Raw genomic sequence first — 27,806 nt, forward strand, 5'->3', positions numbered from 1 at the left:
CTCCCTGCGAAGCAGCCGAGGAGCTCCAGCCACTTTAAGGGTTAACAAAGGACAACGGAGCCGCAGGAAAGAGCGCAACCGAGGGACGTCCCTTTCCTGCCCCGCCTCTCTGCGATAAATGGAGCCTCCCTTTGTGTGTGCAGGGATGTTGGCGAGCGGGGTTGCACGGAGGGAGCCTCGAAAGAAAGGTATGCAATTTGGGGCGGAGGGGAGGGTGGGAGAGAAGAGACGCAGACAGTGACACAAATATACATGCCCTTTGCTTCATGAGCAAATGTGCACCCAGGGGGGAGGAGAGCCCAAAGATCAATCGGGGGTCACACACAAGTAACAAGATGCCCGACAAATACAGTATCAAACAGGTGAAGCCAGACTTGAAAAGGCTTACTCTGTTTAATATCTGCCTGCCACTCAGCTGTTAAAGGCATGAGAGCCCTGCTCTCCTTCAGGGCCAACCGGAATCCATGCAAAGAGCTCCAATTTCATGAGCTATAAATGAGTTCTGTATTGCTTTGTATCTTAGCTGGGGGATTGTTTTATCCTCTTGAAATGGTAACCCCGGGACCTTCTGGTGAAGTGTGGATAAGAAACACTTCTGAGAATTCTGCTTTCAGGCTACCATCTTCAAGCACACTTAGGAAGCAGCAGGATTCAACCCTCTCATATATTTATTGAGCATTTGTTCTGATTTCTTATGGGCGGGTAATGCGACCACAAGGGAGCATTCCTCCTGATTTGCTTGCAGGATGTTCACAGGTCTTAGGAGTGCACTGTCGGTGCTCACCACGTAACATGAGAGTCCCAGAAGGAAGGCATTAGGCAGGAAATCTGTCTCTGGCTGGACTCGGTCACTTCATAGTCAGCACAAAATGTCCCTGCAGAGTATAGGTTAACCTAAGCTGTTCCCTCGAAGCCTTTTTTTAAAAATGTGCATGGCATTTTTATTTACTTAATATGGAGAAGGGTCACCGGCCAGAAAAAGGCTTCCCGCCTCCCCTCGCTCTCTGTGCGAAGAAGCCGAGGACCTTAAGAACATAAGAACATAAGAAGAGCCTGCTGGATCAGGCCAGTGGCCCATCTAGTCCAGCATCCTGTTCTCACAGTGGCCAACCAGGTGCCTGGAGGAAGCCCGCAAGCAGGACCCGAGTGCAAGAACACTCTCCCCTCCTGAGGCTTCCGGCAACTGGTTTTCAGAAGCATGCTGCCTCTGACTAGGGTGGCAGAGCACAGCCATCACGGCTAGTAGCCATGGATAGCCCTGTCCTCCATGAATTTGTCTAATCTTCTTTTAAAGCCATCCAAGCTGGTGGCCATTACTGCATCTTGTGGGATCAAATTCCATAGTTTAACTATGCGCTGAGTAAAGAAGTACTTCCTTTTGTCTGTCCTGAATCTTCCAACATTCAGCTTCTTTGAATGTCCACGAGTTCTAGTATTATGAGAGAGGGAGAAGAACTTTTCTCTATCCACTTTCTCAATGCCATGCATAATTTTATACACTTCTATCATGTCTCCTCTGACCCGCCTTTTCTCTAAACTAAAAAGCCCCAAATGCTGCAACCTTTCTTCGTAAGGGAGTCGCTCCATCCCCTTGATCATTCTGGTTGCCCTCTTCTGAACCTTTTCCAACTCTATAATATCCTTTTTGAGATGAGGCGACCAGAACTGTACACAGTATTCCAAATGCGGCCGCACCATAGATTTATACAACGGCATTATGATATCGGCTGTTTTATTTTCAATACCTTTCCTAATTATCGCTAGCATGGAATTTGCCTTTTTCACAGCTGCTGCACACTGGGTCGACATTTTCATCGTGCTGTCCACTACAACCCCGAGGTCTCTCTCCTGGTCGGTCACCGCCAGTTCAGACCCCATGAGTGTATATGTGAAATTAAGATTTTTTGCTCCAATATGCATAATTTTACACTTGTTCTTTAGTACACCTTTGACTCCCTTATCATCCAAGGGTCCAATCATCTCCCTAGATGGTCTCCTGCTTTGAATGTATTTATAGAATTTTTTGTTGTTGGTTTTTATGTTCTTAGCAATGTGCTGCTCAAATTCTTTTTTAGCATCCCTTATTGTCTTCTCGCATTTCTTTTGCCAGAGTTTGTGTTCTTTTTTATTTTCTTCATTCGGACAAGACTTCCATTTTCTGAAGGAAGACTTTTTGCCTCTAAGAGCTTCCTTGACTTTGCTCGTTAACCATGCTGGCATCTTCTTGGCCCTGGCGGTACCTTTTCTGATCTGCGGTATGCACTCCAGTTGAGCTTCTAATATAGTGTTTTGAAACAACTTCCAAGCATTTTCGAGTGATGTGACCCTCTGGACTTTGTTTTTCAGCTTTCTTTTTACCAATCCCCTCATTTTTGTGAAGTTTCCTCTTTTTGGAGTCTTACATCTCGCACCAGGTCCCGGTCCCCACTGAGGATTAAGTCCAGGGTTGCCGTCCCTCTGGTCGGTTCCATGACCAACTGGTCTAGGGAATAGTCATTTAGAATATCTAGAAACTTTGCTTCTTTGTCATGACTGGAACACATATGCAGCCAGTCTATGTCCGGGTAGTTGAAGTCACCCACTACTACCACATTTCCTAGTTTGGATGCTTCCTCAATATCGTATCTCATCTCAAGGTCTCCCTGAGCATTTTGATCAGGGGGACGATAGATCGTTCCCAGTATTAAGTCCCTCCTGGGGCATGGTATCACCACCCACAACGATTCTGTGGAGGAGTCTGCCTCTTTGGGGGTTTTGAGCTTGCTGGATTCAATGCCTTCTTTCACGTATAGAGCGACTCCGCCACCAATACGTCCTTCCCTGTCCTTCCAATATAGTTTATATCCAGGGATAACCGTATCCCACTGGTTTTCTCCATTCCACCAAGTCTCCGTTATGCTCACTATATCAATGCTCTCCTCTAAGACCAAGCACTCCAGTTCTCCCATCTTGGTTCGGAAGCTCCTAGCATTAGCGTACAGGCACTTGTAAGCAGTGTCTCTCTTCAAGTGTCTTTGGCACTTGTGGTTAGGCCTGTGGTAATTTTGCTCTTCTGAATTGATATCCTGTGCCCCTGCTCTCACAATGCCTACTTCTAGGCCTACCCCTTTTAAAATTTCATCATTTCTTTGGTTTTTATCCCAGGGGGGAGGTTTATTCCGAACTGGACCTTTCTCAGCTCCTGTCGGGTTTCCCCCCTCAGTCAGTTTAAAAGCTGCTCTGCCACCTTTTTAATTTTAAGTGCCAGCAGTCTGGTTCCATTCTGGTTCAAGTGGAGCCCGTCCCTTTTGTACAGGCCTGGCTTGTCCCAAAATGTTCCCCAGTGCCTAACAAATCCAAACCCTTCCACCCGACACCATCGTCTCATCCACGCATTGAGACTGCGAAGCTGGGCCTGTCTGGCTGGTCCTGCGCGTGGAACCGGTAGCATTTCAGAGAAAGCCACCTTGGAGGTCCTGGCTTTCAGCATCCTACCTAGCAACCTAAATTTTGCTTCCAGGACCTCACGGCTGCATTTCCCCATGTCGTTGGTGCCAACGTGCACCACGACCGCTGACTCCTTCCCAGCACTGTCTACCAAACTATCTAAATGACGGGCGATATCCGCAACCTTCGCACCAGGCAGGCAAAACACCTTGCGGTCTACGCGCCCATCACACACCCCACTGTCTATGTTCCTAATGATCGAATCACCCACTACAAGGATCCCTCCACCCCCTGCAGATATATCCTTGGCACGAGAGGATAGCTGCTCATCCCCCAAGGAATGGGTCCCTTCTAAGGGATCGTTTCCCTCTTCCTCAGCTGGATGCTCTCCTTCCCCAAGACCATCGTTGTCCATGATAGCAGGAGAGCTATCATCGTTGGAGTGGGACACAGCTATAACGTCCCTGAAGGCCTCCTCCACACACCTCTCTGCCTCTCTCAGCTTTTCCAGGTCCGCCACCTTGGCCTCAAGGAAATGAAGTCTTTCCCGGAAAGCCAGGAGCTCATTGCACCAAGAGCATACCCACGACTTCTGTCCAACAGGCAGATAGTCGTACATGCTGCAGGCGGTGCAAAACACTGGAAAGCCCCCACACCCCTGCTGGCTTCTTACCTGCATAGTTTTGTTTAAGGTTTATTACGGCAATGGGTTGGAGACTGCGGTTTAGTTGAGGTCAGGGAACAGACGGGCAGAGTGGGGGGCCCTGGCCTCCTCGCCCTGCTGCCGAACTCGCTCTGCTGCTTAACTCGCCTTGACGCTTCGTCAGCTGGGGCTCCCTCTAGCTCGTGGAGCAGGCTCCCTCGCTAGGGTGCTCTGACTTTATATGTGTGGCTGGTTCCTCCCAGCTACTGCTGCCAGCCAATGATGTGTTACTTGAGGCTGATGGCTATCAGCTGGGGCTTAACTCTTTAGTATTCTCTCAGGCTTCCTTCCTGAGCAAGGGGCGGGGCTGTTTAAGCTTTTGGCTGCTTTTAATCTCAGCAAGGGGCTGCGCCTTCCAGGCAAGTCTTTTGTGTTTGTTGTTTTCCCACCTAGAACAGCCTGACCTTTCTTTAACCTAGGGAAACAGAGCTTGTGGTTGTGTTTCAGGAAGGCTGGAGCTGCCCTTTTTAGCAAGGACTGAGCTGACTCTCTCCCTGTATGTATCAGTGGAGTTTCCTATTCCCCCTTCTCTCTGACTGGAATTTAGCCTTGTTTACAGTGTCCCCTGAAGCTTTCCTGCTAGGGTGGTGTTGAAAACTAGCTTTCTATACGCTTCCTTCTCCTAGGATCTGTCTCCTAAGATATAGGTTCTTTCAGGATTTGGCTCCTAGCTCAGGGTGACCTTTGGCTGCCCTTATTAGTTATTTTTCTGAGCTGTTTTACTTCAATTAAATAATGGAATAAATGGGAGCTACTTACCCTCTTTTCGCTCTGCTGCTTAACTCGCCTTGACGCTTTGTCAGCTTTTTGACCTTCAGCCACTTTGCTCTCTAAGGGTTACAAACGACCACAAAGCCAAAGGAAATAGCGCAAAGGAGGGACTTCCCCTTCCAGCCCCCTCCTCTAAGCGCAAAATGCAGGCTGGAAGCACCTGAGGAGCCCCTCTGGGTGCGCAGCGATGTTGGTGAGCGGGGTTACTGTTTTTGCGGTCAGCAACCAGAACTGAAAACAGCATTCCAAGTGGGATCACATCTTAGATGTGTATAATGGCGTTATGATATTGGCAGTTTTATTTTCAATCTATATCTTAAAGATCCCTCACATGGAATTCACCAATTTCCTAGCTATAACGTCAGTATCTTAACTGAAGCATCCGCTATGACCTCAAGGTCTTTCTCCTGTCAGTCACCACCAGTTAAGTTAGGATTTTTTTTATTTTATTTATTATTTATTTTATTTAATTTATATACCGCCTTAAGCCCGAAGGCTCTCTGGGCGGTGTACATAAAAGATAAAACAAGCACAGTGTATAAGTACAATAAATACAATAAATCAAAACTCAAAAACTAACAAACAATAAAAGAACCAAACAACGTCCAAAATACAAGATAATAGTGAAATACTGTTAAAATACACTTTAAAATGTATTTTCACTTCTGTGCATAACTTTACGCTTGCTTACATTTAATTGCATTTGCTCTTTAATACCCAAGACTGCTTGAAGAGTTCCTTTTGGAGTTCCTCACAATCCCTCTTTATTTTAATCACCCTGAACTTGATATTGATTCATTGATTGATTGGTTGATTGGTTTATATCCCACCCTTCCTGCAAGGCAAAGAAAGCACTAAAAACACTTTAAAACATCATAAAAACAAATCTTAAAATACATTAAAACAAAACAGCATTAAAAACATTTTTAAAACCATCTTAAAAAGGGTTAAAAACATTATTAAAAAACATATACAATTCTGACACAGATTCAAGGGGAGGGAATTCCACAGGGCAGGTGCTGCCACACTAAAGGTCCATTTCCTATATTGTGCAGAACGAACCTCTTGATAAGATGGTATCTGAAGGAGGCCCTCCCCTGCAGATCGCAGTGATAGACTGGGTATATAATGGGTAAGACGGACTTTCCGGTATCCTGCTCCCGAGCTGTATAGGGCTTTGTACACCAAAACTAGAACCTTGAACGTGGCTCGGTAGCAAATGGGCAGCCAAAAGTTGGTTACCTCACTTCTCACCCCAAATCCATTAAATTTAGAAACAAGTTTAAAAGCACAGGTCCTAATCCTGATGATTGCCAGGAGGGCACTGTGATGTTCCTGTATTAATGTATATATGGTAAGTGCTGTTTGTATAGAAGATACATGGGAAGTGGAATGAAAGAGGAGGGGGAGTAAATGAGCAGTAGAATGCTGGATGATTGGCTGAGTGTTTGGATGGCTGAGAGTATAAATGGAAGGATGACAGTTGAATCTGGGTGGACGTTGGTGGGTTTTAGAGGTGTTTGAGAGGTGTTTGGAGCTGGGTGTTTGGAGGTGGATGTGGGGAGAGTGTGGAGTTCGGATTAATACTAAGACAAGTACCACAGGAATAGATGAAACCATATGCTTATGTGCCTTTATGAAGTAATCTTGTTATTTCTAATATTTAATAAACACTATTTTGGTTTACCGGAGGCCTGATCCTTGGCTGGGGAATATACAGACCAGAGGGGAGGGCAAGGTACTTACCAAGGCTGAAGGGAAACTGTAACAATTGGTGGCAGCGGTGAAGGGAAGAATATAACACCACAAGTATCCAGAGCAACCCAGAATTATAAGCATTCTATATAGATCAAAGGGATTGGGACAGCTTAAGCACGCAGTCACAGAGGTAACCTGATTGAGAGAGACTCAGGCAGAGTCTCTGGGAATACTGGTTATAGGACGTGACTAGTGGTGCTGCCTAGCAGGGGGATCTGGTGAGGTCTGTGCTAGAGCGGAGAGAGAAACCATAAAAAAGGACAGTCCGGACTGGTGGAGTCCCTGGTGATGCCTAGTGACAGGCAGTAGCCACGAGCAGGTAGGAACCTGACAGGGAGAGCCAGGGAAGGGCGTCACAGGCACTTCTTAAATCCATCCATTGGGAGAACTATTCATTTATTCCTTCTTTCTCCTCCCTGATCTTTAAACACTTACTGATGCATGAAAGCATATTTCCTCATATCCCATGATTGCTGTGTTCCACTCCATGTTTGGTAATTCTCTTTAATAATATTTTCCACTACTTTTCACGGAACAGCTAATAGGCCTCTAATTTCCAAGATACCTTCTCTGTCCTTTTGGCTTTCAAATTGTGATACATTTGCCAGTCCATATGGTAGCAAGTCTTTGGGAGAAGGTACATATTTTTGTTAAAATGTCAGCAATGTCACATTTGGGTTGTTTTAAGACCTCTCAGGTAGATGCCATCTGGACCTGAGATGGTTTGTGAACACTAAAGGAAAAGATCCCGCTTGCCCCATCTCTCTTCAGAGTGCGAGTGGAGGGCAGATGATGTCCACGCCTTGCCTGGAAGTGTGAATGAGGAAGGCAATGGTTTTCTTCTTCCAAGGACTGGTGACCTTTGAGGAAGTGCACTTCTCCCAGGAGGAACGGGCTCAGCTGGATCCAGCCTAGAGAGCTCTGTACAAGGAGATCATGCGGGAGATTCATGAGATGGCGACCTGCTCTGTTAGAATTAGGAGAGGTTACGGATAGCCTTCTTACTCCCTTCCTGGCACCCCTGCTTCGCAGACCTGACCCACTATGCATTTCAGATTATCGATAGAGCTGCCATCATTTCCTGTACACCCTTTTCCCAGACAGGAAGACTCTGGGGGCCAATTTAGTGCTTATAATTCTGGGATCCTAGGACAGCACACCCTGCACTTCCCAGCCAGAGCCCACTTTAACTTACTGTAAGGCCTACAACCAACACTCTCCCCCAGTTGCTGCCACTAATCTGAAGAGTCAGCTTTTCTTTAGCACCTCAAAATCCTCTTACTTGGTAATGGGGAACCCATCTTTTAGCTCAAGTATCTACCTGATCCTAAGTCACTACTTACCTCCAGGATATTGGTCCTCTCAGGCATAAAGCTGTTTGGCTGGTCCACTGCAGGTTTTTCCTGATGGTGGATGAGGCACAAAGGCTGAATATCACAGCCCCCCTTTTCAGGATATTTCCTCCCACATAAGTTTATGGGGCACTGGGATCTCTTGGATCAATTAAAGCTGAACTCACAGTGCAGGTGTGTGTGTGGGTTATCTGCCTTCAAGTCAATTACCACTTATGGCGACCCTATGAATCAGTGACCTCCAATAGATTCTGTCGTGAACCACCCTGTTCAAACCATGTAAGCTCAGGTCTGTAGCTTCCTTGATGGAATGAATCCTTTGGGGTGGGTTAGGTTTTAGTAATATTGTTGGAATTTTAAAGTTTTAATGTGAACTGTATGTTGTTATGTTGTGCATCGCCCAAAGTGCCTGGTTATCCAGCCAGATGGGCAACTAATAAATGTAATAAATAAATAAATAAAATCTCTTGTTTGGCCTTCCTCTTTTTCTACTCCCTTCTGTTTTCCCCAGCATTATTGTCTTCTCTAGTGAATCAGGTCTTCTGATGATGTGTCCAAAGTGTGACAACCTCAGTTTAGCTTCTAATAGTAGTTTTGGTTTAATTTGTTCTAACACCAAATTATTTCTCTTTTTCGTGCTCCATAGTATCTGGAATGCTCTACTCCAACACCACATTTCAAATGAGTTGATCTTTCTTTTCACCGGCCAACTTTCAAATCCATACAGAGAGATGGGGATTAGCATGGTCTGAAAGATCTTGACTTTGGTGTTTGGTGATGCATCTTTGCATTTGAGGATCTTTTCGAGTTCTCTCATAGCTACCCTCCCCAGTCCAAGACTTCTTCTGATTTCTTCACTATTGTCTCCAGTTTGATTAATGACTGTGCCAAGGTATTGATAATCCTTGACAAGTTCAGTGTCCTCATTGCCAACTGTAAAGTTGCATAAATCTTCTCTTGTCATTACTTTAGTCTTCTTGACGTTGAGCTGTAGTCCTGCTTGTGTGCTTTCCTCTTTCACTTTCATCAGCATTCGTTTCAAATCATTACTGGTTTCTGCTAGTAGTGTGGTATTGTCTGCATATCTTAAATTATTGATATTTCTCCCTCCAGTTTTCACACCTCCTTCATCTTGGTCCAATCCCACTTTCCATATGATATGTTCTGCATACAGATTAAACAAATAGGGTGATAAAATATAACCCTGTCTCACACCCTTTCCGATGGGGAACCAATCGGTTTCCCCATATTCTGTCCTTACGGGAGCCTCTTGTCCAGAGTATAGATTGTGTATCCGGACAATCAGATGCTGTGGCACCCCCATTTCTTTTAAAGCATTCCATAGTTTTTCATGATCTACACAGTCAAAGGCTTTGCTGTAGTCTATAAAGCACAGGGTGATTTTCTTCTGAAATTCCTTCCTCTGTTCCATTATCCAACGTATGTTTGTGATATGATCTCTGGTGCCTCTTCCCTTTCTAAATCCAGCTTGGACATCTGGCACTTTTAGCTCCATATACGGTAAGAGCCTTTACTTTACTTGCATGGCATATTAAGGCAATAGTTCAAAAATTACTGCATTCCCTGAGATTCCCTTTGTTTAGAGTTGGGATGTATATTGAACACTTCCAGTCTGTGGGCCATTGTTTTCTCTTCCATACTGGTTGAAAAAGTTTTGTCAAAATTTGGACAGATTCAGTCTCAGTAGCTTGTAGCAATTCTATTGGTATGCCATCTGTTCCTGGTGATTTGTTTCTTCCAAGTATTTTAAGAGCAGCTTTCACCTCAGATTCTAAAATTTCTGGTTCTTCATCGTATGGTTCCTCCGTTAATGAATCTGTCATTTTGGCATCTCTTTTATAGAGTTCTTCAGTGTACTGCTTCCATCTTCCTTTTATTTCATCTCAGTCAGTCAGTGTGTTCCCCTGTTGATTATTCAACATCCGTACTCTTGGCCTAAATTTCCCTTTAATTTCTTCCTGTACTTCTGCATCAAATCAGTTTCCTCTTCTTGTCTGTTTGCCGTTGGAGCACAGACTTAGATGATGGTTACATTGATAGGTTTCCCATGAAATCTCATTGATATCACTCACTCAGCCTTTGCATGATAGTTCCCAATTGCTTTTGCTACGTTACTTCTCACTATTAGAACAACCTCGTTTCTTCTTAATTTATCATTTCCTACATAAAATATTTTGTAGTTGCCTGAAAATGTCCCATTCCCATCCATTTTAATTCACTCACGCCAATTATTGTAATGTCGATGCATTCCATCTCCTGCTTGACAATTTCTAACTTTCCCTGGTTCATGCTTCTCACATTCCATGTTTCTATTGTGTATGTTGTACAACTCCGGACTCTCCTTCCACATCTGTGCAGCTTTGACCCAGCTGCATCATTAGTCACAGAGCTACTCGTACTTGTCCTTTGTTCTCCCCCAGTAGCTCACAGAGTGCCTTCTGACCTGGGGGTCTCATCTTTCAGCACTATCTCATGTTGCAAGTAACAGGGGGCTAACATTTTGGGAAGGAGGGAGGAGGGAGGGAGGGGATGCAAACTGCCCTCTGGCAGTAGAAAGGGCCATGTTCCTGTCAGACAGGATCCATCCTAGGTTTGTCAGTTCCAGCTGTGCATAAGTACTGGGCTGTCCACCCTAAATTGGAGGAACAAGAGAGCAGATTTTTGTTACAGTTGTCTCTGTGTGTCTCTCTTTTCACAACCTGTTACCAAGCACCTACTGCTAAAATAACTCCGTACGCCTTGAGCTTTGACAGTTAAACTCTGATATCCATGGAGCTCCCAGAAATGTTTCAAAATACAAATCATAATATATACACAGGATCTCTCCACAGCACTTTATCACCTTTCCTTTTCATTTCATCAGGATACATCTGGGGGATCAAGGCTAAGGGAGAAACATCCAAAGTATCACTGGAAAAAGCTGAGGAGCAGATGCAGGAGCAGAAACTGAGGAGTCAAGATGGAGCAAAGAGACAAGAGGAAAGACAAACTCACACAGGGGAGAAACCTTATAAATGCTTGGAGTGTGGAAAGAGCTTCAGTCAGAGTAACACCCTTACTTTGCATCACAGAACTCACACAGGGGACAAACCTTATAAATGCTGGGAGTGTGGAAAGAGCTTCAGTCAGAGTGGCCACCTTACTTCGCATCAAAGATCTCACACAGGGGACAAACCTCATACGTGCTTGGAGTGTGGAAAGAGCTTCAGGTGGAGTAGCGCCCTTACTTCGCATCAAAGAACTCACACAGGGTACAAACCTTATAAATGCTTGGAGTGTGGAAAGAGCTTCAGTAAGAGTACCAACCTTACTTCACATCAAAGAAGTCACACAGGAGACAAACCTTATAAATGCTTGGAGTGTGGAAAGAGCTTTAGTCAGAGTAGCACCCTTACTTTGCATCACAGAACTCACACAGGGGAAAAACCTTATAAATGCTTGGAGTGTGGAAATACCTTCAGTAAGAGTACCAACCTTACTTCACATCAAAGAAGTCACACAGGGTACAAACCTTATAAATGCTTGGAATGTGGAAAGAGCTTCAGTCAGAGTAGCAACCTTACTTTGCATCAAAGAACTCACACAGGGGACAAACCTCATAAATGCTTGGAGTGTGGAAAGAGCTTTAGTCAGAGTAGTACCCTTACTTTGCATCAAAGAACTCACACAGGGGACAAACCTTATAAATGCTTGGAGTGTGAAAAGAGCTTCAGTCGGAATGACCATCTTACTTTGCACCACAAAACTCACACAGGAGACAAACCTTATAAATGCTTCGAGTGCGGAAAAAGCTTCAGATGGAGTAGCTCCCTTATGGTGCATCAAAGATCTCACACAGGGGACAAACCTTATCAATGCTTGGAGTGTGGAAAGAGCTTCTGTCAGAGTGGCCAGCTTACTTCGCATTACAAAACTCATACAGGGGACAAACTTTATAAATGCTTCGAGTGTGGAAAAAGCTTCAAATGGTGTAGCGCCCTTACGGTGCATCAAAGATCTCACACAGGGGACAAACCTTATAAATGTTTGGAGTGTGGAAAGAGCTTCAGTCAGAGTGGCCACCTTACTTCGCATCACAGAACACATACAGGGAACAAACCTGATACTTGCTTGTAGTGTAGAATGGCTACCTTCAGGCACATCAAAGGATCCGTTCAAAGGAAGAGATGTATAGATGCTTTGAATTTGGAAAAAGCTTTAAGTGGAGTTCAACTCTCTCTGTGCATCAATGGATCCATATGGGGAAGCCAGGCTACCAACAGGATTTTTAAGGGGAGTTTCAGACCCCTGACAATCTTCTTCTCTTAGCTTAACCACAGACTGTTCCACTTCCCTTCACCTGCTATTTTGGTGGCGTGTCAGTTTTTGCTTTGCAGTGACAGAGAGGTTTTAGTTTTCCAGAGATGGGTGAGCACCCAAGGTGGATGCTGAGGCCAAGGTGGCTGCAGGAGCCAAAATGGCCTCTCAGTTGTCCAGTTTTTCCCCATCATATCCCCCCTCTGGCAGTTTCTAGCTGCCCCAATTCAATATTCAATTAATGACATTTCAAGTCTTACTTTATCTACTTCCTCTAGATCCTCCACTTCTGTCTTTGATACCTCCATGTGCATAATTCGAACATCAGTTTTCGTGAAGGGGTTAGTAGTGTTTGTCACACAGCATCTAATACAACATAACGCCAACTGGACTATTACATATATGAGCACCAGCAAGAATAGTCCCATTAGAACATATTTTAGCAGATTTTTTACTAGGCCTCCTAGTAATCCCGCTGGATTCTGTAGCCATCCCCACCAATCAAAATCGCTACTCCGGTCAAAATAAGCTACTGCTGCTATTTGCTCGGCATGATCTATTATGGAGTTGGCATGGGATTCAATCTCTCCAGCTGAACTGTTTATGTAGGAACAACATTCGCTCCCAATGATGGTGCAAGTCATTCCATCCGTAGTGAGCAGAGTCCAGTGCCATCCTGTTTTGGAGAACAGTTTTCCTTCTTTAGGTTTGGGTTGCTGGTAGGGTCTTTATAGTCTTAGAGGCCACAGGAACAGCTTCTTTGATCTCATTTGCAAGAATTTCCACTACAGATTGAATCTCAATACTCCAGAACCCACGGCAGCCGTGCCAGCCAAGGGCAGGAAAGAGCCCATCGTTAATGGCCTGCTGTTTTCTATGTCCCATTGTGCAGAGTGGCGAGCAGGTTTTGATTTCTCTCTTTTTCTCTCTCATTGGGGAGGCTCTCTTGTTCCTGATTCTACCAAGTGGGAGTACCTGAGTGACCCTGACAGCTGGTATAAGCCAGGCAACATCGCAGGAGCCAATCCAATAGTTTGGCAATACTTTATAGGCTTTATCTCCACAGACCCAATCATGTCGTACAAGAGCTTCCCATGGCTCTTTGTGGAAGGGGGAAAGACCATGTTTTCCATGGTTGAACTTACTACCTTTGGTAGTAGGGGCCAGCTATCCCCCGTCAAGGGACACCACCACCTGGATCATGAGGATTGCTAGTCCTGTTCCCAAAACAGGCTCCCCAGTTGTTCAGGTATTTACAGACCCATGCTTGTTGACCAGCAGAATTGGTAAAGGCAGAACAATGGATCATGTTGTCAATAGAATAGTTACAGGAAGCATGGAAATCATGATAATGTTGGCAGAAAGTGGGATTCTGTGTGTGGTTATAATGGAGAATTTTATATATCCACACATATAAACATAGAAGGCATATGTTTATGAAATATAATAAAATCACAAGGAACTAAGCAAAAAGGCCCACAGTCCTATGAGACCCTAAAATCCAGTCTCATAGAGAAGCAAGTTCAGCTTGAACTTCTCAACTCATGAAATGAAGCAAACAGGCCTGTGTGTGTGATTAACTTTAATTAATGAGTATATTGTTTGGAAGCAAATGAACATGTAACTCATGATTGATATTTTAAACCGTTTGATCCTGAGAAATTTATTATTAGTGAAATACTGGGCAATCATATATTTTATTCTTGATTTTGTAGAGCTATGGCTCCGACTAGTGGAAAACTTTGTAACTTTACTAAAGTAGGAGTGAGAGAAACTTTGTGTTTTAACTCTCATTTTTCAGATGTCCCAGTGTGTTTAATTTCCATCTTGATAGGTAGAATACAAACTTTGTCAGTGGGTTTTCATGGTAAAAGGTATTCTGAAGTAGTTTGCCTTTTCTATTCCTCTGAGGCTGAGGGATAGTGGCTGGCTGGCCCTCAGTAGTTTTAGGAAAGGCAGACAAGGCTCCCCCTTGCCTGCACCCAGGTCCCGGGCTGCATATCCCACCCCACCTCACCCTAGAGGGCCCTGCCTCAGTCTCCAATGGGATAAGGTTGGGAGGCGGGAGAGTGGGTGGCGGGCGTCATTGTCCCTGGCCACCTTGACTCATCCCCCGTGGTCGGATTTGTCCACCACATGTACTCCCCAGAGGAATAATGTCTGTCCCGCCCTCTCCTTCACTGCCTCGGCATTTTCCCCACTCAAAATCACCATCATGTGTTGTAAGCCGCCCAGAGAGTTTCGGCTATGGGGCGGTATACAAATGTAATAAATAAATAAATAATGGCCAATGTACCCGAACATATCATTTCAAGGGGATTCTCTTTGTCATGAAAACCTGAATTAAGATGGTTGTGTAGCAAAGAATTGTAGGGTTTAATTTGTTAATGCGGGATCTTAACAGGTTAACATTTGGCTTCTGTATTAGAGCTCTGAGTTGGCAGTTTTATTTCCCAGCTGTGGGTAAGCAGAGGCCCACCCTAACACTCCCTTATCCATAGAAGCCAGGCTCCATCAAGGTCGTACAGCCCTTGAAGTTTTAGGGAGGATGTTCCATTTGGCCAGGAGATGGATGGGCCCTTTCTCCATGAAGAAATTTCCTGATTGGTTAATTGGAATCAGCCTGTTGCTGGGCAGTTTGCCATAAGTATGGGGCTCAAACCTTGGCTTTCGTTCCTCCTCTGGGTCCCATCATGCCTACTTGATGTTGCCTGCTGAGGTCCCATTTTGCATCAACTCTCCTGCCTGTTCCTCTCTCTGAGGAGAGGGGACTGTGCAACTGTCTACCTGTGTGTAAGTAGAGACTAGGCTAGATAGCTTTCTTGTTTTTCTGTTGGGACTGAACTCTCTGTATTTTACCTTGCTCCTTTTGGGTGTGCATATTAAGGAACAATTTTGCTGCTGTAACTGTGCACCTCTTTCATTCTTTAATAAAGTTACTTCTATTTTCCAGTGTGTGTTCATTTCAGGAGTAGGTTAGCCCTAAACTAGTACCTTGGCCACTGAGCATGACTATTGTGTCAATTGGGCATTAAAGGCTTAAAGGCTCCAGGGCAAGAAGTGTCTGTTTGGCTCTTGCCATTTGGGAATCCTTGGCAGTTTTCTGGGCTCTGAGCTTCCCCTTGGCTCAGGGTGGTCAACGAGTTTAAGGGGTGGTGGCAGTCTACCTTACACTACAGGGCTGTTGTGAGCATGCACAGCCTTAGCAGGGAAGGATATTGTGCCAGGATCATTTGCCCTGGGTGGGGAATTGGCTCCTGGGATGAGGGAGGGGGTCCAGGGACTGGCACCCCTCCATCACACCCTACTTTCGCATAATACAAAGACTGAAATCAAACCAGAGCTTCTTGAAAAGGGGACTCCCTTCTCGGGGCTGTGTAGTTCCAAGGTTGCAAAGGATGTCATCTCATCTCCTGCACACAAGGGGTCAGCATGTCACAGAACACGTCGGAACATTGCTAATAAATATTATATTTTAATGGAATTGATTTTCTTGTTATGGCTGCACCTCCATGATCCTGAAGCGTGTATCGGCCAGGATTCAGATCCTTCTCACAATTGGAAAGACTAACCTAATGTTTCACAGGTATGTTTTCCTAGAGGTCATGTGACAATTACTTGAACCAAATGGTTTTTTCAGAGCACCCTTTTATGTGCCAGAAGTGGAGTCATTTGCCAAAAGTCTAAGATGACTTTAGAAAGAAGAGATAGAACTGGGAATGCAGAAAGGAAATCAACTGGGAAACCTGATGTCTTGCAAAGATGTTGTCTTTTTTTTAATAGACCGAAATAAGTATTTATGCCAGTTATTAAACTGGAAACAAACATGTCAGTAAAATAAACAGGAAATCAAACTGTCCATGTGTAAAACCTAAACAGACCGTACGTTATTAAACCAGAAATATGAATTTAAATAAAAACAGAAACTGTTCAAAAACCTAAATGGGATATCTGTTGTTGATAAAAAAATATGCAAGGCCAGCCCTAGAAAAAAATTGCACCCTGGCTGAGGAGTGCCTTCAGTGCCACATCCCCAGAGGTCAGTTTCGCAGGGCCACTCAGAGGGTTTATGGGGCCCAGAGCACGCATGAGGTTGAGGACTCTGCTGCCGCCCCTCCAAGGACTTAGTCACATTTTTACAAAGCTGGGGGCCCCACACGAGAATTGCTGCATGCACGGGCTACACATGAGAATTTTCACCCGCAGCTCTTCCTGGCCCTTGGAGCAGGCAGGATGAGAGGCGCGCTTTCTTTTCTTACATTGGGAATGAGGGAACAGGGATCAGGTTCTGCTTCTCCTGAGCACCTCCAAACCCCAGACCCCTTCTGGCACAGCTTCTTCCTGCTTCCTGGGATTCAGCCTCACAGGTTGTCTGCTGCTGGCCTCCTCCACTACTCACTTGCTCAGGATTCCTCCCTCAAGCCTGGCCTCCCACCACTCCTACGCCATTCCCTGGGGTAACTGGGGTGCCAAACTGTCCAGAGGAATTTCTGGGCCCGGTCCACAGTATGTGGATCACCCCCTCTGCTGCACTCACAGACAGTGACACAAATATACATGCCCTTCGCTTCATGAGCAAATGTGCACCCAGGGGGCAGGAGAGCCCAAAGATCAATCGGGGGTCACACACAAGTAACAAGATGCCCGACAAATACAGTATCAAACAGGTGAAGCTTTCCCCATAATTTTAGTTCCGGACTAGAAAAGGCTTATCTGCCTGCCACTCAGCTGTTAAAGGCATGAGAGCCCTGCTCTCCTTCAGCGCCAACCGGAACCCATGCAAAGAGCTCCAATTTCATGAGCTATAAATGAGTTCTGTATTGTTTTGTATCTTAGCTGGGGGATTGTTTTATCCTCTTGAAATGGTAACCCCGGGACCTCCTGGTGAAGTGTGGATAAGAAACACTCATGAGAATTCTGCTTTCAGGCTACCATCTTGTGCGAGATGTAAGTGTTGTTGAACCGATTGGGAGCAGTGACCACAGTGCTATTAAATTAAACATACATGTAAATGGCCAATTGCCAAGAAAATCCAACACGGTCACATTTGACTTCAAAAGAGGAAACTTCACAAAAATGAGGGGATTGGTAAAAAGAAAGCTGAAAAACAAAGTCCAGAGGGTCACATCACTCGAAAATGCTTGGAAGTTGTTTAAAAACACTATATTAGAAGCTCAACTGGAGTGCATACCGCAGATCAGAAAAGGTACCGCCAGGGCCAAGAAGATGCCAGCATGGTTGTCCGGAGACTTTTACACTCTGGTTCTCCAGACGCAATATTACCATCAATAGCCCGCTGTAATGAGTTTGCGAGGCACTTCCAAGACAAGATCATAAGCATCCGTCGGGACCTTGACTCCAATATTGTAACAGTTGAATCTAATGAGGTGTCCAGAACACAGTCTTGTCCTGTTTTATTGGATGAGTTTCAGTTGGTACAGCTCGAGGATGTGGACAAGGTGCTTGGACAGATACGGGTGACTACTTCCGCTCTGGACCCTTGCCCCTCGTGGCTAATAAAAGCTAGCAGAAATGGAACGGCCGGCTGGGCCAAGGAGGTAATTAATGCCTCGTTACGAAAGGGAGTGGTCCCACCTTGCCTGAAACAGGCGGTAGTGCGACCACTCCTAAAAAAAGTCCTCCTTGGACCCTAATAACTTTAACAACTATAGGCCGGTAGCAAATGTTCCATTTCTGGGCAAGGTTCTAGAGCGCATGGTCGCTCGCCAACTCCAGGCCCTCTTGGATGAAACTGATTATCTGGATCCATTTCAATCTGGCTTTCGGCTGGGGTTTGGTACAGAAACAGCCTTGGTTGCCCTGTATGATGACCTCTGTCGGGAGAAAGACAGAGGGAGTGTAACTCTGTTGGTTCTCCTGGATCTCTCGGCGGCTTTTGATACCATCAACCATGGTATCCTTCTGGGGCGACTCGCGGAGTTAGAAGTTGGAGGCACTGCTTGGCTGTGGCTGTGCTCCTATCTCGAGAATCGTCTCCAGAAGGTGATGCTTGGGGAACACTACTCGAGTCCCTGGGTGCTCCAGTATGGGGTCCCGCAGGGCTCAGTTCTGTCCCCCATGCTTTTTAATATCTATATGAAGCCGCTGGGTGAGGTCATCAGGAGTTATGGAGTGCGTTTCCAGCAATATGCTGATGATACACAGCTCTATTTCTCCTTTTCATCTTCTTCAGGTGAGGCTGTTGCTGTACTGAACCGCTGCCTGGCCGCGATAATGGACTGGATGAGAGCAAACAAACTGAAGCTCAATCCTGACAAGACTGAGATGCTGCTAGTTGGGGGGCCCTCTGCTCAGATGGTTGAAGTCAGACCTGTCCTAGATGGGGTTACACTCCCCCTAAAGGAACAGGTCCGTAGTTTGGGGATCTTATTAGATCCGATTCTGTCACTTGAGGCCCAGGTAGCCTCGGTGGCACGAAATGCGTTCTACCAGCTTCGGCTGGGAGCACAACTACGACGCTATCTGGACAGGGAGAACCTAGCCTCAGTTATTCACGCTCTGGTAACTTCTAGATTGGATTACTGTAATGCTCTCTACGTAGGGTTACCTTTGAAAACGATTCGGAAACTTCAGCTAGTGCAGAATGCTGCGGCCAGAGTTCTTACTGGGACGAAGAAATTTGACCACATAACACCTATTCTGGCCCAACTGCACTGGCTTCCAATATGTTTCTGGGCCAGATTCAAAGTGTTGGTCCTCACCTATAAAGCCCTTAACGGCACTGGACCGCAATATCTGATGGAACGCCTCTCCCGCTATGTTCCTACCCGTTCACTCCGCTCGACGTCTAAGGCCCTTCTCCGGGTCCCAACCCATACAGAGGCCTGGAGAACAGTAACAAGATCTAGGGCCTTTTCGGTGGTGGCCCCCGAATTATGGAATGCCCTCCCAGATGAGATACGCCTGGCACCTTCTCTGTCATCTTTTCGGCGCCAGGTAAAAACCCACCTCTTCACCCAGGCATTTTAAAGTATTTTAAAGTATTTAAGCTTTTAATCTTATTTTTTTTAGTTTTCTTTCACTTTGTTTATATAATGTTTATATTGTCTGCGCAATACACACTTGCTGTATTTTAAATATTGTGATTTTATCATGTTGTACACCGCCCTGGGAGCTGCTAGCTATAGGGCGGTTTAGAAATGCAACTAAATAATAATAATAATAATGGTTAACGAGCAAAGTCAAGGAAGCTCTCAGAGGCAAAAAGTCTTCCTTCAGAAAATGGAAGTCTTGTCCGAATGAAGAAAATAAAAAAAGAACACAAACTCTGGCAAAAGAAATGCAAGAAGACAATAAGGGATGCTAAAAAAGAATTTGAGGAGCACATTGCTAAGAACATAAAAACCAACAACAAAAAATTCTATAAATACATTCAAAGCAAGAGACCATCTAGGGAGACAATTGGACCCTTGGATGATAAGGGAGTCAAAGGTGTCCTAAAGAACGATAAGGAGATTGCAGAGAAGCTAAATGAATTCTTTGCATCTGTCTTCACAGTGGAAGATATAGAGCAGATCCCTGAACCCGAACTAACATTTGCAGGAAGGGATTCTGAGGAACTGAGACAAATAGTGGTAATGAGAGAGGAAGTTCTAAGCTTAATGGACAATATAAAAACTGACAAATCACCGGGCCCGGATGGCATCCACCCGAGAGTTCTCAAAGAACTCAAAGGTGAAATTGCTGATCTGCTAACTAAAATATGTAACTTGTCCCTCGGGTCCTCCTCCGTGCCTGAGGACTGGAAAGTGGCAAATGTAACGCCAATCTTCAAAAAGGGATCCAGAGGGGATCCCAGAAATTACAGGCCAGTTACCTTCACTTCTGTCCCTGGAAAACTGGTAGAAAGTATGATTAAAGCTAGATTAACTAAGCACATAGAAGAACAAGCCTTGCTGAAGCAGAGCCAGCATGGCTTCTGCAAGGGAAAGTCCTGTCTCAGTAACCTATTAGAATTCTTTGAGAGTGTCAACAAGCATATAGATAGAGGTGATCCAGTGGACATAGTGTACTTAGACTTTCAAAAAGCGTTTGACAAGGTACCTCACCAAAGGCTTCTGAGGAAGCTTAGCAGTCATGGAATAAGAGGAGAGGTCCTCTTGTGGATAAGGAATTGGTTAAGAAGCAGAAAGCAGAGAGTAGGAATAAATGGACAGTTCTCCCAATGGAGGGCTGTAGAAAGTGGAGTCCCTCAAGGATCGGTATTGGGACCTGTACTTTTCAACTTCTTCATTAATGACCTAGAATTAGGAGTGAGCAGTGAAGTGGCCAAGTTTGCTGACGACACTAAATTGTTCAGGGTTGTTAAAACAAAAAGGGATTGCGAAGAGCTCCAAAAAGACCTCTCCAAACTGAGTGAATGGGCGGAAAAATGGCAAATGCAATTCAATATAAACAAGTGTAAAATTATGCATATTGGAGCAAAAAATCTGAATTACACATATACGCTCATGGGGTCTGAACTGGCGGTGACCGACCAGGAGAGAGACCTCGGGGTTGTAGTGGACAGCACAATGAAAATGTCGACCCAGTGTGTGGCAGCTGTGAAAAAGGCAAATTCCATGCTAGCGATAATTAGGAAAGGTATTGAAAATAAAACAGCCGATATCATAATGCCGTTGTATAAATCTATGGTGCGGCCGCATTTGGAATAGTTGTACAGTTCTGGTCGCCTCATCTCAAAAAGGATATTATAGAGTTGGAAAAGGTTCAGAAGAGGGCAACCAGAATGATCAAGGGGATGGAGCGACCCCCTTACGAAGAAAGGTTGCAGCATTTGGGGCTTTTTAGTTTAGAGAAAAGGCGGGTCAGAGGAGACATGATAGAAGTGTATAAAATTATGCATGGCATTGAGAAAGTGGATAGAGAAAAGTTCTTCTCCCTCTCTCATAATACTAGAACTCGTGGACATTCAAAGAAGCTGAATGTTGGAAGATTCAGGACAGACAAAAGGAAGTACTTCTTTACTCAGCGCATAGTTAAACTATGGAATTTGATCCCACAAGATGCAGTAATGGCCACCAGCTTGGATGGCTTTAAAAGAAGATTAGACAAATTCATGGAGGACAGGGCTATGAATGGCTACTAACCATGATGGCTGTGCTCTGCCACCCTAGTCAGAGGCAGCATGCTTCTGAAAACCAGTTGCCGGAAGCCTCAGGAGGGGAGAGTGTTCTTGCACTCGGGTCCTGCTTGCGGGCTTCCCCCAGCACCTGGTTGGCCACTGTGAGAACAGGATGCTGGACTGGATGGGCCACTGGCCTGATCCAGCAGGCTCTTCTTATGTTCTTATGTTCTTATCATCAAGCACACTTAGGAAGCAGCAGAATTCGACTCTCTCATATCTTTATTGAGCGTTTGTTCTGATTTCTTTATGGGCGGGTAATGCGACCACAAGGGAGCATTCGTCCTGATTTGCTTGCAGGATGTTCACAGGTCTTAGGAGTGCACTGTCGGTGCTCACCACAGTAACACGAGAGTCCAAGAAGGAAGGCATTAAGGCAGGAGATCTGTCTCTAGCTGGACTCGGTCACTTCATAGTCAGCACAAAAAGTCCCTGCAGAGTATAGGTTAACCTAAGCTGTTCCCTCGAAGCCTTTTTTAAAAAATGTGCATGGCAGTTTTATTTATTCAATATGGAGAAGGGTCACCGGCCAGAAAGGGGCTTCCCGCCTCCCCTCGCTCTCCATGCAAATCAGCCGAGGACCTTCAGCCACTTTGCTCTCTAAGGGTTACAAACGACCACAAAGCCAAAGGAAATAGCGCAAAGGAGGGACTTCAACAGAATCCAGATATCAACAGTAAAGTTGGTTACCTCACTTCTCACCCCAAATCCATTAAATTTAGAAACAAGTTTAAAAGCACAGGTCCTAATCCTGATGATTGGCAGGAGGGCACTTCTTAAATCCCTCCATTGGAAGAACTATTCATTTATTCCTTCTTTCTCCTTCCTGATCTTTAAACACTTACTGATGCATGAAAGCATATTTCCTCATATCCCATGATTGCTGTGTTCCACTCCATGTTTGGTAATTCTGTCTTTAATAATATTTACCACTACTTTTCACGGAACAGCTAATAGGCCTCTAATTTCCAAGATACCTTCTCTGTCCTTTTGGCTTTCAAATTGTGATACATTTGCCAGTCCATATGGTAGCAAGTCTTTGGGAGAAGGTACATATTTTTGTTAAAATGTCAGCAATGTCACATTTGGGTTGTTTAAAGAGCTCTCAGGTAGATGCCATCTGGACCTGAGATGATTTGTGAACACTAAAGGAAAAGATCCCACTTGCCCCATCTCTCTTCAGAGTGCGAGTGGAGGGCAGATGATGTCCACGCCTTGCCTGGGAGTGTGAATGAGGAAGGCAATGGTTTTCTTTTTCCAAGGACTGCTGACCTTTGAGGAAGTGTCCTTGCACTACACCAAGGATCAACGGGCTCAGCTGGATCCAGCCTAGAGAGCTCTGTACAAGGAGATCATGCGGGAGATTCCTGAGATGGCGACCTGCTCTGTTAGAATTAGGAGAGGTTAAGGACAGCCTTCTTACTCCCTTCCTGGCACCCCTGCTTCGCAAACCTGACCCACTATGCATTTCAGATTATCCGGTAGAGCTGCCATCACTTCCTGTACACCCTTTTCCCAGACAGGAAGACTCTGGGGGGCCAATCTAGTGCTTATAATTCTGGGATCCTAGGACAGCACACCCTGCACTTCCCAGCCAGAGCCCACTTTAACTTACTGTAAGGACTACAACCAACACTCTCCCCCTGTTGCTGCCACTAATCTCAAGAGTCAGCTTTTCTTTAGCACCTCAAAATCCTTTTACTCGGTAATGGGGAACCCATGTTTTAGCTAAAGCATGTACCTGATCCTAAGTCACTACTTACCTCCAGGATATTGGTCCTCTCAGGCATAAAGCTGTTTGGCTGGTCCACTGCAGGTTTTTCCTGATGGTGGATGAGGCACAAAGGCTGAATATCACAGCCCCCCTTTTCAGGATATTTCCTCCCACATAAGTTTGTGGGGCACTGGGATCTCTTGGATCAATTAAAGCTGAACTCACAGTGCAGGTGTGTGTGTGGGTTATCTGCCTTCAAGTCAATTACCACTTATGGCGACCCTATGAATCAGTGACCTCCAATAGATTCTGTCGTGAACCACCCTGTTCAAACCATGTAAGCTCAGGTCTGTAGCTTCCTTGATGGAATGAATCCTTTGGGGTGGGTTAGGTTTTAGTAATATTGTTGGAATTTTAAAGTTTTAATGTGAACTGTATGTTGTTATGTTGTGCATCGCCCAAAGTGCCTGGTTATCCAGCCAGATGGGCAACTAATAAATGTAATAAATAAATAAATAAAATCTCTTGTTTGGCCTTCCTCTTTTTCTACTCCCTTCTGTTTTCCCCAGCATTATTGTCTTCTCTAGTGAATCAGGTCTTCTGATGATGTGTCCAAAGTATGACAACCTCAGTTTAGCTTCTAATAGTAGTTTTGGTTTAATTTGTTCTAACACCAAATTATTTCTCTTTTTCGTGCTCCATAGTATCTGGAATGTTCTACTCCAACACCACATTTCAAATGAGTTGATCTTTCTTTTCACCGGCCAACTTTCAAATCCATACAGAGAGATGGGGATTAGCATGGTCTGAAAGATCTTGACTTTGGTGTTTGGTGATGCATCTTTGCATTTGAGGATCTTTTCGAGTTCTCTCATAGCTACCCTCCCCAGTCCAAGACTTCTTCTGATTTCTTCACTATTGTCTCCAGTTTGATTAATGACTGTGCCAAGGTATTGATAATCCTTGACAAGTTCAATGTCCTTGCTGTCAACTGTACAGTTACATAAATCTTCTCTTGTCCTTACTTTAGTCTTCTTGACGTTGAGCTGTAGTCCTGCTTTTGTGCTTTCCTCTTTAACTTTCATCAGCATTCATTTCAAATCATTACTGGTTTCTGCTAGTAGTACGGTATCGTCTGCATATCTTAAATTATTGATATTTCTCCCTCCAGTTTTCACACCTCCTTCATCTTGGTCCAATCCCACTTTCCATATGATATGTTCTGCATACAGATTAAACAAATAGGGTGATAAAATATAACCCTGTCTCACACCCTTTCCGATGGGGAACCAATCGGTTTCCCCATATTCTGTCCTTACGGGAGCCTCTTGTCCAGAGTATAGATTGTGTATCCGGACAATCAGATGCTGTGGCACCCCCATTTCTTTGAAAGCATTCCATAGTTTTTCATGATCTACACAGTCAAAGGCTTTGCTGTAGTCTATAAAGCACAGGGTGATTTTCTTCTGAAATTCCTTCCTCTGTTCCATTATCCAACGTATGTTTGTGATATGATCTCTGGTGCCTCTTCCCTTTCTAAATCCAGCTTGGACATCTGGCACTTCTAGCTCCATATACGGTAAGAGCTTTTACTTTACTTGCATGGCATATTAAGGCAATAGTTCAAAAATTACTGCATTCCCTGAGATTCCCTTTGTTTAGAGTTGGGATGTATATTGAACGCTTCCAGTCTGTGGGCCATTGTTTTCTCTTCCATACTGGTTGAAAAAGTTTTGTCAAAATTTGGACAGATTCAGTCTCAGTAGCTTGTAGCAATTCTATTGGTATGCCATCTGTTCCTGGTGATTTGTTTCTTCCAAGTATTTTAAGAGCAGCTTTCACCTCAGATTCTAAAATTTCTGGTTCTTCATCGTATGGTTCCTCCGTTAATGAATCTGTCATTTTGGCATCTCTTTTATAGAGTTATTCAGTGTATTGCTTCCATCTTCCTTTTATTTCATCTCAGTCAGTCAGTGTGTTCCCCTGTTGATTATTCAACATCCGTACTCTTGGCCTAAATTTCCCTTTAATTTCTTCCTGTACTTCTGCATAAAATCTCTGTTTCCTCGTCTTCTCTGTTTGCCGTTGGAGCACAGACTTAGATGATGGTTACATTGATAGGTTTCCCATGAAATCTCATTGATATCACTCACTCAGCCTTTGCATGATAGCTCCCAATTGCTTTTGCTACGTTACTTCTCACTATTAGAACAACCCCGTTTCTTCTTAATTTATCATTTCCTACATAAAATATTTTGTAGTTGCCTGAAAATGTCCCATTCCCATCCATTTTAATTCACTCACGCCAATTATTGTAATGTCGATGCATTCCATTTCCTGCTTGACAATTTCTAACTTTCCCTGGTTCATGCTTCTCACATTCCATGTTTCTATTGTGTATGTTGTACAACTCCGGACTCTCCTTCCACATTTGTGCGGCTTTGACCCAGCTGCATCATTAGTCACAGAGCTACTCATACTTGTCCTTTGTTCTCCCCCAGTAGCTCACAGAGTGCCTTCTGACCTGGGGGTCTCATCTTTCAGCACTATCTCATGTTGCAGGTAACAGGGGGCTAACATTTTGGGAGGGAGGGAGGAGGGAGGGAGGAGGGAGGGAGGGGGTGCAAGCTGCCCTCTGGCAGTGGAAAGGGCCATGTTCCTGTCAGACAGGATCCATCCTAGGTTTGTCAGTTCCAGCTGTGCATAAGTACTGGGCTGTCCACCTTAAATGGAGGAACAAGAGAGCAGATTTTTGTTACAGTTGTCTCTGTGTGTGTTTCTTTTCACAACCTGTTACCAAGCACCTACTGCTAAAATAACTCCGTACGCCATTAGCTTTGACAGTTAAACTCTGATATCCATGGAGCTCCCAGAAATGTTTCAAAATACAAATCATAATATATTCACAGGATTTCTCCACAGCACTTTATCACCTTTCCTTTTCATTTCATCAGGATACATCTGGGGGGTCAAGGCTAAGGGAGAACCATCCAAAGTATCACTGGAAAAAGCTGAGGAGCAGATGCAGGAGCAGAAATTGAGGAGTCAAGATGGAGCAAAGAGACAAGAGGAGAGACAAACTCACACAGGGGACAAACCTTATAAATGCTTGGAGTGTGGAAAGAGTTTCAGTCAGAGTAGCAACCTTACTTCTCATCAAAGAACACACACAGGGGACAAACCTTATAAATGCTGGGAGTGTGGAAAGAGCTTCAGTCAGAGAGGCCACCTTACTTCGCATCAAAGAACTCACACAGGGTACAAACCTTACAAATGCATGGAGTGTGGAAAGAGCTTCAGTCAGAGTGGCCACCTTACTTCGCATCAAAGAACTCACACAGGGGACAAACCTCATACGTGCTTGGAGTGTGGAAAGAGCTTCAGTCGGAGTAGCAACCTTACTTCGCATCAAAGAACTCACACAGGGTACAAACCTTATAAATGCTTGGAGTGTGGAAAGAGCTTCAGTCAGAGTACCAACCATACTTTGCATCAAAGAACTCACACAGGGGATAAACCTCATAAATGCTTGGAGTGTGGAAAGAGCTTCAGTCAGAGCAGCAGCCTGACTTCGCATCAAAGAACTCACACAGGGGGTAAACCTCATAAATGCTTGCAGTGTGAAAAGAGCTTCAGTCGGAATGACCACCTTACTTTGCACCACAAAACTCACACAGGAGACAAACCTTATAAATGCTTCGAGTGTGGAAAAAGCTTCAGATGGAGTAGCTCCCTTATGGTGCATCATAGAAGTCACACAGGGGACAAACCTTATCAATGCTTGGAGTGTGGAAAGAGCTTCAGTCAGAGTGGCCACCTTACTTTGCACCACAAAACTCACACAGGAGAGAAACCTTATAAATGCTTCGAGTGTGGAAAAAGCTTCAGATGGAGTAGCTCCCTTATGGTGCATCATAGAAGTCACACAGGGGACAAACCTTATCAATGCTTGGAGTGTGGAAAGAGGTTCAGTCAGAGTGGCCACCTTACTTTGCACCACAAAACTCACACAGGAGACAAACCTTATAAATGCTTCGAGTGTGGAAAAAGCTTCAGATGGAGTAGCTCCCTTATGGTGCATCATAGAAGTCACACAGGGGACAAACCTTATCAATGCTTGGAGTGTGGAAAGAGCTTCAGTCAGAGTGGCCACCTTACTTCGCATCACAGAACACATACAGGGAACAAACCTGATACTTGCTTGTAGTGTAGAATGGCTACCTTCAGGCACATCAAAGGATCCGTTCAAAGGAAGAGATGTATAGATGCTTTGAATTTGGAAAAAGCTTTAAGCGGAGTTCAACTCTTTCTGTGCATCAATGGATCCATATGGGGAAGCCAGGCTACCAACAGGATTTTTATGGGGAGTTTCAGACCCCTGACAATCTTCTTCTCTTAGCTTAACCACAGACTGTTCCACTTCCCTTCACCTGCTATTTTGATGGCGTGTCAGTTTTTGCTTTGCAGTGACAGAGAGGTTTTAGTTTTCCAGAGATGGGTGAGCACCCAAGATGGATGCTGAGGCCAAGGTGGCTGTAGAAGCCAAAATGGCCTCTCAGTTGTCCAGTTTTTCCCCATCATATCCCCCCTCTGGCAGTTTCTAGCTGCCCAATTCAATAT

At 44.7% G+C, this 27,806-nt stretch overlaps 1 protein-coding gene across 1 annotated transcript; it reads left to right on the top strand.

Annotated features, from left to right (window-relative positions):
• The first annotated feature begins 10 nt into the window (after positions 1-10).
• Positions 11-27,659, top strand: LOC133381808 (zinc finger protein 845-like). The gene is made up of 3 exons (XM_061621279.1): positions 11-188; positions 10,895-12,107; positions 26,262-27,659. Exons 1-3 carry the CDS (start codon positions 119-121, stop codon positions 27,391-27,393), a joined length of 2,415 nt encoding a protein of 804 aa, XP_061477263.1. The 5' UTR covers positions 11-118; the 3' UTR covers positions 27,394-27,659.
• Positions 27,660-27,806: the final 147 nt, after the last annotated feature.

This window comes from Rhineura floridana, chromosome 3 (assembly GCF_030035675.1).
Source record: "Rhineura floridana isolate rRhiFlo1 chromosome 3, rRhiFlo1.hap2, whole genome shotgun sequence".
In the NCBI taxonomy this organism is placed as follows: Eukaryota; Metazoa; Chordata; class Lepidosauria; order Squamata; family Rhineuridae; genus Rhineura; species Rhineura floridana.